Raw genomic sequence first — 12233 nt, forward strand, 5'->3', positions numbered from 1 at the left:
CTTAGGACAGAGAAATGACTGTCCAAAAAATGAGTAAGTTTGTATTTATGAGGAGATGAATCTGTGATGAGATTGTGGAAAGTAGGTATATTTGTATAGTCCCAAACAAAAGTTACTGTCAGCAGCATGACTACGAGCGTCAGCCAGAAGAGTTGTTGACGTCTCTTTCATTGCAACTTACTCTAGTGAAGTGGTAGCAAAACTTAGAACTTAACTTGTTGCTTGTAGCTATTTTGGCTTGATTAGTTACATGCTTTTCTCCTATTTCTTCATAGATAAAGAGAGTCTGATCACTGACAGTGGAAAACTTCATGCTCTTGATCTCCTGTTGACACGGCTGAAATCTCAAGGACACAGAGTTCTCATCTACTCTCAGATGACACGGATGATTGACTTGCTGGAGGTAGGAGAAAATACTATAATTTGGACACAGCAAACGTGACATAAAATGATTATGCTGAAGGATACCCAGTAAATGTATTAATATAAAAATATAAGAGCTGCCATACAGAGTTAGGCCCAGCCTAGTGTCATACTTCCACCAGTGTACAGCAGCAGATGGTGTGGGGAAGATGTATATGAATAGTGACACTTCACAGTTATTCTCTAAGTGTCCTGTGCAAGGACTTTCCAAGCCAGATGTAGCTTCTGTATACTTTGTAATCCTATATGGATTTTTCTTCCATGAAATTTTCAGTTGCTTGTTGAGTCTTCATAAATTTTTGTTCTTTGCACTGTCCTATAGCAAGGGATTGCTTAATGGCTTAATTACACTCTTGCTGGTTTTGAACTGCTTCCTTCTAGTTTCTTTTGATGTCCATGTGTTCTTGTATTGGAAGGAAGAGGGAGAGAACAGTGATTAATTTTACATTGTTCATGTTGCTTGTCATTTTACAGACTCTGTTTCTCTCTGTCATCGTATTCCAGTGCAGAAATTTAGTAGACATTAATAATAATAAGTTCTCTGACATATATGATAGGAAAGAAATTAGGAATTAAGTCATTACTCATTATTTAAATACAGTCAGTCTGCCTCCAAAGAAAAAAAATCACTATTTGATTAGCAACCACACCACAGAGCAGCTAGTCTAAAAAGATATTAGTGGGAGGATTATTAATTTGGTTTCCTTTTGGTAGTACTTAGAGTGCTTTGAAAGAAATGCATTTCTTTCCCTGGCCTTCTGTTGGAGACAGCAAAGTTTGAAGTTCTTGGTAGATCTGAAAAAAATACTTTTGTGTCACAATGCCTTGTGCCTTACCAGTGAAGGATTAGTCATAGTAGCTTTTATGACTATCTAATTCTGAGTAAGAAAATAGGAAATTAGATGCATGTTAGTTGCAAAGAGACAAACACAATAAAATTTTCTGATTGTGAATACATGACAGGTAGGAAAATACTTCCATCTGGCAGTGTAATTTCAACTGCGCTAAAACTTCATGATCCTGTTATCTTTCAGTCATTAGTCCTAGGTGTACATGGGCTCCATCAGCAGTGTTTTGTATGGGATGTTGTCTTCTCCACAAGAAGAGAAGAGAACAAGTGAAAAGCCTGAACTACTAGCTGCCTAAATCATGAGTCCCATATTGGTAGGAGTGTATTTTAAGGTCAACAATTAATAGTGCAGTAACACATCGCAAGCTGAATTTTGTTTTCACTGCTATGAGCAAAAGCAGAACTTGCATGGTTACAAGTCTGTATCTCAGTTCATTCCCTAGCATTGCTTCTTATGCCTCTTTTTTGGTCAACGTTGGTCATGGTGCAGGTTTGTTGACACCCTGCATTAAAACATGAAGCTCGTAAAACTGAGTGTTTAGTGCCTCTGTCTCTTCTGTTAGCATTCCATTGTAAAGGCTTGGGAGCGCACCATTTTGCTATTACTGCACCTCCTAAACGCTCAACTTCACTCATTTGATTTCATTACCTAAATAAGCCACTTACTAAGTCTGCTTTACCTAAAAATCAAGCAAGGACTTGTAAAAGCTGTATAGCAGTAGATGGTTTTATTTTTATTATTATTATTATTATTATTGTGACCAATGCTGTTAAAATACATCCCCTCAGCCTGCTTGCATTTGTAAGAACATAAGCTGTCCTTTTTCTTTTGACAGCACTTTGACTGTGTCAGTGTAACTGCTACCATATCACACTAGCCTAAACTGTGCAGGGCAGAGAGCACAAGGCGCATTGTTTACAAAGTTAACATGCTTGTTTGATTTAGCTTCAGCTGAAGAATTACTGCTTAATTCAGCCATTATGAAATGGCAGGTATAAATACGAAGAGGAAAATATTTTCTTTCAACAAAAAGGGATAAAGTATAATTTCATTATTGTTATTTCATGCAGATGTGTATTTCATACTTCTCTAGATTAACATCACGTTTGTTTTTGTCAATGTGATTGCTTTCTTCTGTTTAGAAGAGTAATTGTCCATGATTTCATTGGGAATCACATTGTTTAGATGTAGAGCTTAGGGATATGGTTTAGTGGGGACTGTTAGTGTTAGGTCAGAGGTTGGACTTGATGATCTTGAGGTCTCTTCCAACCTAGAAAATTCTGTGATCTGTGATCTGTGAATTGATGTGGTATGAGCTCAAATAATATTCTGCGTGAAGTAAGTTTATTAGTTATGTTAAAACATAACGGTACTCACTTTGGACTATGAAATAAGATGAAGGTAAACATTTTATAGTTCCTGAGAAAATGTCAGTGTCAAAGCCTTGAAGAGCACTTACTTTAATGGCACCGTGTTTTTACCAAACTCAGTTCATTGCTTGTTGTTAGCTTCCTGTATAGGTTCTCTGTTGCCAGGGTCACTTATGTTATTTTTCTTAGACTAATACATCTGGTGACTTGCTGACCCCTTACACTATAAAAAAATTGTCAGGTAGAACTTCAAGTAAGTCCAGTGTAAGTGTCCCCATGTGATTAATCACTGACTTTTTATTATTATTTCTATGAAACACAATGGTAGCCCATATTTGTTTTTTGAGGAGTATTTTCCAGCTTGTACCTCTTTATGTGGTTATTGTCAGTTCTTCGTTTTGTCTCAGTTGTGGTAGACTGCAAGATACAGTGCAGTAGTGATGTGACCTCAATCCTTCCAAGGATCAGATGGTAGCATCTTTTTCTGTGTTTTCTTGATATTTTGTTCTTTGTGGGAACTAGAAAAATGGGTAGTCATCAAGTATCTTCCTTAATTGCAGTTAGCAACCATGTATATTAGTTCTTAAGTAGGTCATTTGCTTTCAGAGTTCTCTCACTTCTTAAAAGCTAAAAGCATTAGCTTTCTGCAAGTGATCAGAACACTAAACTACTGGCATGTGTAGTATTTTTTTCCCTAAAATTAGAGAGTATACTGTTAATATTTGAAAAAAATGAAGTTATTGGATAAAACTAGCTCACAAAAAAGGATGTTTCTTAGAAACACTGTAAGAATAACTGTGAAGTATCCTTTTTGATCATAGTAAGGTGGATGGAAGCAGACCAGAACCTGTTGAGCAGTGTTGAAGATACAGTTAGCTAAGATACTAAGCTAGTTTCATGGCACATACAACCATAAGTGCTAGTATTACAGATGTAGGAGGATAGCTTATTCTTTTGTAAATTGTGTCTTAGTGGAAAAGTCTAAGATTTGGGATAAGGGTAAACGAACTTGACTGAACAGAAATTGTTTTCTGTTTATGCTGAAGCTTGGTTTGAAGATGCCCATGAAAAGGTGGTTAATAGTGAGAGGACGGAAGACTAAAGATGTTGAAATACTAGATCAACGTAAAGACAGATAAAGACAGTAAAAAGTAAATTGAAAGAAAAAGCCCTTATGATAATTGAAAAATGATTAATCAGATTTGGAGGAAAGGTCACATAGTATCTATCTGACAACTGTGTTGCTCTTTCTGCTTTTAGATGGTGGCAGAAAGCTGTTGTAGAAGTGGAATAAATGGATAGTAAATTAGGACTTAAGTGCCCTCTATTTAAGTAGCTGTCCTCTGCTTTAAAATTCTGTTGACGTGTTACTAAAATGCTACTAGCCTTGAGTTCTGCTTTGTAGAGGGGAGACCAAATGTGACTTTTGGCCATTTCTGCATTGTTAATTGTATTTACTTATTTTTTGCTTTGCTTTCATCATCTATGCATTGAAGCTTCTCTCTAGTACAACGCTCAAGTTCCTTATAGTATTGCAGCTCTTTCATCTCTTCTGCAGTAGTGAAGCGGAACAAAAAAGAAATAGGAGCCCTAAGGATATGTTAAAAAAAAAAAAAAAAAAGAAAGAAAACTGAGCACAGTATTGTCAGAAGGTTTGTTAGAGTGCAAACACTGCCATGTCTTCTCACTAAACATCAGTTCTTCATCTGCTGAACATTGAGGCTTGGAGCAAGATGAATCCCATACTTCTCATTGCTGAAGCACCATCTGTTTCCTTTCTGTCTTCATTTGCAGTCACAACAGCTCAAAGAGAGATGCATAAACCAGTAGGGTTAAATCTAACAAATGTGACCAGTAGGAGTTGCATCTCGTCAGCCAAGGCTCGCAGTGTTAAAATATCAGAGGATATCTTTGCAAAGATACTCTAAGGATATGTGTATAGCCTGAGGAGCTTTCTGTGTAATTCAGATTTTATTGGTAGTTGCACAGTTACCAGAAAATACTAAGTATTTTAGAGCATGAAAAACTGGAAAAATATTTTGCCTACAGCATTCCTGGTTGATGCCATTTGATTTGTGTCCCAGGCAATGGTTTCAGTTTCACTGCTTGGCACGAGCTGTGGGCTAACACCAGCGTTTCAAAGTGTTCTTGTATGAAGTGAGATTCACAGGCTCTTTACTAGCAAGATAAAGCCTGGGCAGACGTTAGTGCACAGTACCAGGTTTTTAAACCCACCAGTCAGATGGTTCAAAATCGACAGGCAGCAGGTACGGTTGCTTTGTTAGAAAAGGTTCACTCATAGAGTGAGAGCTCGGGATTTGCTAAAAGTTCAGACTTTGTGAAATCAAATTTCCTATGTTAGTGATTTTATTTACTTATTAATTTATTTGTAGAAAAAGACATGTACCATGGCAACACTCTGCAGCCCAGCTAATACATCTCCAGCTCGGAAATGACAACATAATTTATCTCTTACCTTATGTGAAATGCAAACACTGACAAATTATTAACAGTAGCTTTAATTTCTCAAATCATTATAAAGTCTTGCTTACAGAAGATTGATTGTAGCATTTACTGATGATATTTAGGTACTTTTTCCCTGCTAAGCAGCAATTCTGCTTTTGTTATTGTTGTTTTTTGTGAATAATGAAAATTGAACAGTTCTAAGACCAGCTATATTTTTCTCATATGTGTTCTTTGCAGGAATATATGGTTTATAGGAAACATACATACATGAGATTGGATGGTTCTTCAAAGATTTCTGAACGAAGGGATATGGTAGCAGATTTTCAGAACAGGTAACATATTTTAAAAGGTGTTTTAGTACTAAATCACATGTATATAGTTGGTATAAAATTTAATGTAAATAAATGAAATTTGCACCAAAGTATCTTGTATGATAACCATGATCTGAAAGTTTCTTGGTGGTTTGCTGAGCAGGAGTCATTAACGTTGATATTAAATCCATTTGTATGTAGAAATTAATCATCTTCTGAAACAGTATGAGAAGCAAATTTTAGTGTACCCATGATCGTTTGTTGCCATTCCAAGTATGCTATTGCTTACAAAGAAGGTTGACAAAAGTAGAGCAAAGGTTCATTAGTTATTATATGTTCTGAAAACTGACACTCTAAAGATGAAATTGAAAATACTGTGTATGCTAGAGCTTTGGAAGTGACCTACTTTGCTGCAAAACACGCCATATCACTTAAGCATGTTTCACAGAATATAAATAAGTTTATCTTTAATAGTTGGATTTATTAAGATAGCTTAAATAATATATGTATAATAGTTAAAAAGGAGGGGTTATTAAATAGTAAGACGTGCTAACCTGTTCCATTTAGTAGAACAAAATGGATTCTTGTAATTTGTACTAGCCTGTCAGGAAAGAAAACTATGTAGTCATCTTGTTACGAGTTCAAATATTTCAGTATAACCTTGTCTCTGTTGGGGCACGTTATAAATAAATAATTAGATTTATGGTTATTAAGTTTCCTTTTAATCATGAAATACGGCTTGGTAGAATGTCACTTTGGTGTAGTAGTTCACAGTAAGGTTACCCTTCCTGAATGCGGGATGTGAGCTTTTAAGAAGATCACTTTTGTTTCTCAGACAAGTTAGGTTCACAGATTGTTGTTTACTGTGAGGTGAAAGCACCGTGTTCTAGACAATAGGATAGTCCTTGTGTCACCAATCCCAAGGTATCACAGCAGAAGACAGGAGGAAGAATCTGTACAAAACCTTTCAGGCCACTCGTTCGTAAGGGTTGAAGACCTGAACAACTACACTACAATGAAAAGGCTTTTAGTGAACTTCTTAGAGCAATAAAACTTTAGAAGAGTATGAGCCAAATACCTGGAGTGAGAGGACGGTGCAGTGCCTTTTTCCCTGTTCCCAGTTGTCAAAAACAGGTTTCTTGCTGGTTAGGATGTCCTCCTGGAATGCTGACACTTCTTCCTGTAAGGTCCTTCAACCAAAGAAGTCAAAAAACTTGTTTTTATTAATAAAAAGAAATTTGTTTTTATTAATGAATAGAACAACTAAAGAAAAACAATCATTTCAACAGGAAATCCCTTTGAGATATAGGTCAGCCAGTATAAACAAGAATTCCTATTAAAATGTTGCACGAGTTCCTCTTATACATGGTTTACTTATGAGAAATGTTTCCAGGAAAAAAAGCCTGACTGAGACTAAACTATCCTGCAGGATGTCCTAGTAGGATGCTGAAAATATGTAACCATGGAATGATAATCCTGTAGTCTGTGCCACGCTCTTCTTTCTTTCCTTTCCATATGGCATTTCCAGAAGTGTTCAGGTGACTATATGCACGTTCCACTATTGTTGTAAAAGTCAAAAGACTTCCTGGCCAAGGATTGCCTACACTGTGCATGGGTACCTGGGTACCTGCTGTCATCTTCAGCTTTGCAGCTGGAAGATAAAGTCTAGATTGACAGCTTGGTTTCAATTCCTCTCGGATGCCCAAAGCTCAAGAATGAGTTTTGTACTTTTAGATTTCAGACTGCCAGAAACCTTCCCTTTCTAATTTTAGAGTTCTTGGCTTTTATTCTTTTATATTTATAATTTAAATAATTACTTTGGTCCTCTATTGGCAACTTCTTGAGGGAAAAAAAAAAAAAAAGAATCTTTTTGTTGGACCAGAGTAGGTTTTTTGAGAGTCTGTTTTTTAGGATAGAGTCTTGCCAGGTAATGACTGGTAATGAATACCTTGAAGCATAAGTCCTGAGAACATAGTTAGTTCTACCAGAACTGCAAGAATATGGATTCCAAAACCTCTATTTTTTTTTTTTTTTGTCTGAGTTGTACTAGCATATGCATAATAGCACGTGATATAGCTGAACTTACTACAGCAACAGTCAGGTTACCTTTAATGAATAGAAGATAATTATTTAAGGATAAATTAATGAAGACCCTTAGATTAGATGAATGGACTTTTGGGGACAGACTGCCAACACGTAATCAATCAAGATGCCCCATGCTGCTTATTCAGCAGGAGTTTTTGTTCTCTTACTAATTGCGCATGGATTATTGTATGGACAGTGTGGTACCGAAAGGATGTGGTATTGCAGTGTCTTCTCTTAAGCATTTATCTTGCTGTGTACTGTCAAAGAACATGAACCTCTTTGGGGTCCCTTTACTACTGTTTTGTGCCAACCTGTACAGGGACCCATATGATGTTAAACACAATTACATACTGCTGACCCCACACCAGTGGCACTAGTGAGGTTCACAAACCTCAGTGGAAATCCTGATTTTGCTGTTACCAATTGAATTTTGATCAGTACTTGGTCATCCTTCATATAGACCTGTCTCCTTTGTTTTCTGTGTGTGCTGTGTTAGAGCTGCCATTGAATTTGAATAACTGTGTTCCCTTTTCTCCAACTCCTCAGACTGCAGCTAGGACTTAAAGCACTTTTACAGTTGCTTGCTAATGTGTGCTTCAACTGCCTCACTTACATAAAGGATTATTAGAGGATTATTCCAAGTCAGGTATTGGGATGCCTCATATCTCTGTTAGTAGTCAGCATTCCTAAATCTGATGCCAGCAAGTCTAACCACTGGGGCTAATATGATGGCATTAGGCTTTATGGATCTTCCAGTGATGTGTTCAGAGATGCCTTACTTGAACTGCGCCATGGAGTGGTGATCCGTGTTCTGTTAGGGCCTGTTCTACTGGGAGCTGTGTTCACTGAAGCTACTGATCTGTCATTGACTTTCATGCTGTCTGAGGAATTCCAAGGAATGTAAATGTAAAACAGCTAAAATGCCCAAGGTGGGAAGAACAGCCCGTGTGCAGTAATAATGGAATTTACTTACAGACAGTGCATCTCAAAGAGCTTGAGTTAGAGTGAAATGAATGACTTTTCCTATTGTGCAGTATCCAACTATTAGTAATGTCTTCCATAGTTATTTTTGAAACATTCTACAGTAAATCACTATTTCATTACTGTCATTTCATTGCTATCTTGAGATGAATCAATTTATTTTCATTTTGCTGATAAGAAAACTGGACAAAAGAAATAAACATTTAATGCAGATCAGCACAGTTATGACCATAGCTGAGTTCTTAGACTGAGGGATTTCTGTTTCTGCTGACAGACCCTTGTCCTTTTATAACATACCTCTGTGTTTGCCAGCTTGCTTTTATATGAAGGTTATTCATTTTTTCCTCTAAGAGTTGTTTGTTCTGTTCAAAGCACCAAATTTAGAACAAAAATTGCATCTACACAGTTCTAACCTTTATTTTTCTTTCTTTATCAATTGAGTGTTGTTAGGGCACAACACTCAATATTTTATTTTATTTTTTTACATCGATCAGTTCTGTGAAACAATAAATTGTTCTTTGTCTATATGAAATCTTACTTTCCAATGTGGGCAAGATAAACAAGCCCTGGTTTGTTTTGGTAGAGATAAGAAGCTGCTATTGCAAACTGAATGCTTGCGTGTTCAAGCAGTCCTCATTTGTATATTAACTTCTTTCATATGTTTTTCTCTAGACCATGAACAGCACAAAACATTCTGAAGTGTTTGAGCAATAAAAATAGCCCTGATCACTTCACGTGGGTCAAAAAAATTACTTCTGTGGTTACTTCTTGTTCCTCATGCACAAAATATATTTTTTTAAATCTCTTTCCTCTCCAGGAATGATATTTTTGTGTTCCTGTTAAGCACAAGAGCTGGAGGCCTTGGCATTAACCTTACAGCTGCAGATACGGTAGGTGAAGTTTCATAAAGTAATACAAAACACAAAAAATCACCATACTGATTCTCATATTTCAGTTCTCCTGTGCCTCCAAACACCATTTTTCCCAAGCTGCTCATCTCCTGCCTCCCAGACTCACAATATATGTAGGAAAATTGGTGTTGCAGTGTGGAAGCTGGAACTCTTTTATACCTATGCTGATTAGTGCTGCCATTCTCATAATGAAATTGCCAAGCCTTGTTTACTCTGCTTGTATTTGTTATACAATATTATCTTGGTGATAAAGCTTCAGAATATTGAGCACCTGGTGTACAGTTTTTGGTTGCTGTTAGATACTTTCCTTCTCCCCACATACATCAGCAGCAGAGTCTAGAAAGAAGTTGGATGACTAACGGGGTCTACAAATGCAATGACACTTTCATGTGAGTGCTGTCTCTTGCATGGCTGCTTGCTCTTAAGGTGCAGCAGAAAAGGAGTCAGAGAGCACAGGTGTCCGTCACCCTTTTTTCTGCGCACAGTAGAATGAAGTAATGGCAATTGAGTTGTGCTTCTAAATGAATATCAGCTAGTCAGGAAAGATAAATTTATTCCTTCTCATGTGCCTGAGGTGTAAAGGCATCCAGATTTGGGTGAATTGCAAGGATTTGCACTGTTGAACACCAGTCACTGCGGGAGGGAATACTGACCTACGTGAACCATTTATGTTTTCAGTAACTGCTATTCTGTGCTTCTAACATAATACCTTACGTGCAGGTAGATTTAAACCCCAGACAGACTGTAGTGCTTAGCCACACAAAGGCAAAAATCTCCGCTTCAAAATGATGATGTTAATTCTTTAAATACCCCATCATCTCTTGCTGTTACTTAAAAGAAATCAGAAGAAAGCTATCTGTAGGATTTTCAGGGCTGTAAATTTTTATTGATTGAAGTTTCTTTAACAGAGGGGGACAAAAAGATGGAAGCACAGGCGTGTTTGTGCAGGCTCCTTGTGTGAGCATTCTTAGTTCTGTGGTTTTGTAGCTTTCTGAATACTTCATCTAAAATTGTTTTAATGTCACCTTTTTTTTTAATGTTTACTGTGCATAAAGTACAGTTAGAGTGATAAGGCAATGTGAATGTGATGTGGTATTTCATTTTTTTTTGGTGAAAGCACTAGAGTTATTAGACTAGTCAGGACTTTATTCAGATCTTGGGAAAAAAAAATAGAGTATTACTTTTTGTGTGAAATCCTGATTTGATGGGCTTTTTCTTAAGGTAAATAACACCTAAAATGGGTTCACAATATAATTAGTTATAGGCTTACCAAATGACAATTACTTACTATGGTTATAAACTCCAGAATTTTGTGCCTCCAAAGCAGATTTGTTGAAGAAAATATTGAAGACATTCTGTGGAAGTTGAAATGTACACTGTCAGTTAGTTTGAATGTATCTGAAATGCATTGGAAAAGATTTTATTGGACTGGGCAAAGCTAGGTGAATACGGGCTACAGTTGGCAGGTGATTCTGTGGGGTGTGCAGTGGAACTTTTTTTAATCATCCTGTTTTGTTTGTTTGTTTAATCTCCAGAAGCTATAAATATATGGTTTTATTTAATCATTGATGTTCTGGTATTCTTTTGCAGGTCATCTTCTATGACAGTGATTGGAACCCAACAGTGGACCAGCAAGCCATGGACCGGGCACATAGGCTGGGTCAAACAAAACAAGTCACTGTGTACCGCTTGATATGTAAAGGCACCATTGAGGAGCGTATCTTACAAAGAGCTAAGGAGAAGAGTGAGGTAGGAATAAAGAAATCATCTGGAAATCTGGAACAAGAAGTTAAAAAAACCTTTATCAAAAAATGCATATCAAAACGAGTAAATAAATTATATGCAGGGAAACAGAAACCAAAAGGGAATGTCTTTGGTCAAACAAATCTGTTGCTAGCAGAGCATCATTACAGCTCCATTATATAAACAGGGAAGAAGATAAGTATTTACACAATGACTTCATGGAAACTATTTCTTATGATGCAATGAAACTACTTGGGCCTCTTCAATGCTAGAGCCTGCATCTTTGCTGTGTCCAGGCAGTACTGATTCCTCTAATGTTATACTGTTACACCACAGCTGATTTTTTGAAGAAATGTAAGGATAATTAAGGGACAGTGTTTGAGCTGTGAGGATTGCCAGAACAGCTCATTTTCCTGCAGCAGCAAGTAGCAAATATATTAGAAACTTTAAACCTCATGATACTTTACTGTCAAGAAAAAATTGCAATCATTTCTGTGGTAGCAATAGATATACTATACACAAGGCTCAGATGTTGTGTGCACTCGGGATTTCTTTTAGCTTTTGTCTTAATTAGATGCTGGTCATAGCACTGCAGCAACTGAAGCATCTCCAGCTGAGTGCATTCATATTTCCCTTGTTGAATTTCATTCATTTTGATGTGGGAAACTGCACTTAGTAACCTGATACCAACCTGAAAATAAGTGTAGTTCTTTGCTGGTGCTCCAAATCCACAAAATTGGCTTATGCTAAAGCTTGTTCTTTTTTGCTAAGTTGCACCTCTTACTTTTTTTTTTTTTTAGTGTAATTGAATTAATTAAGTTGCTTGTGCTGAGTTAATTGCTTAAACTGAGACAGTGACTCAAGATGGAGACTTAGTTTTCAGTCAAGGAGATTAAGTATATTGTACCTTTTAAGAATGTGATCCGCATGATCCTGTATACAGATTACTTGAAAAATAGGACTGCTAATTTATACTTTTGGACTACTGCTGTAGTTTTATTCTGTGTTCAGCAATATATTAAGCAATAAATATTATAATTATGTGGTGCTTCAGAAGTATACAGCTTGGTACAGTGGATGGCAATTTTCTGC

General features: G+C 36.7%; 1 protein-coding gene across 1 annotated transcript in view; it reads left to right on the plus strand.

Moving 5' to 3' along the window:
- Positions 1 to 12233, plus strand: part of INO80 (INO80 complex ATPase subunit) — a 58598-nt gene that overhangs the window by 39677 nt on the left and 6688 nt on the right. The window contains exons 26-29 of the mRNA XM_035327107.1: positions 276 to 403; positions 5348 to 5442; positions 9305 to 9377; positions 10989 to 11147. Of these exons, the coding sequence (XP_035182998.1) occupies positions 276 to 403; positions 5348 to 5442; positions 9305 to 9377; positions 10989 to 11147 (455 nt within the window). The remainder of the gene's footprint in view (positions 1 to 275; positions 404 to 5347; positions 5443 to 9304; positions 9378 to 10988; positions 11148 to 12233) is intronic.

The sequence above is a fragment of the Oxyura jamaicensis genome, chromosome 5 (genome assembly GCF_011077185.1).
Source record: "Oxyura jamaicensis isolate SHBP4307 breed ruddy duck chromosome 5, BPBGC_Ojam_1.0, whole genome shotgun sequence".
NCBI lineage: Eukaryota > Metazoa > Chordata > Aves > Anseriformes > Anatidae > Oxyura > Oxyura jamaicensis.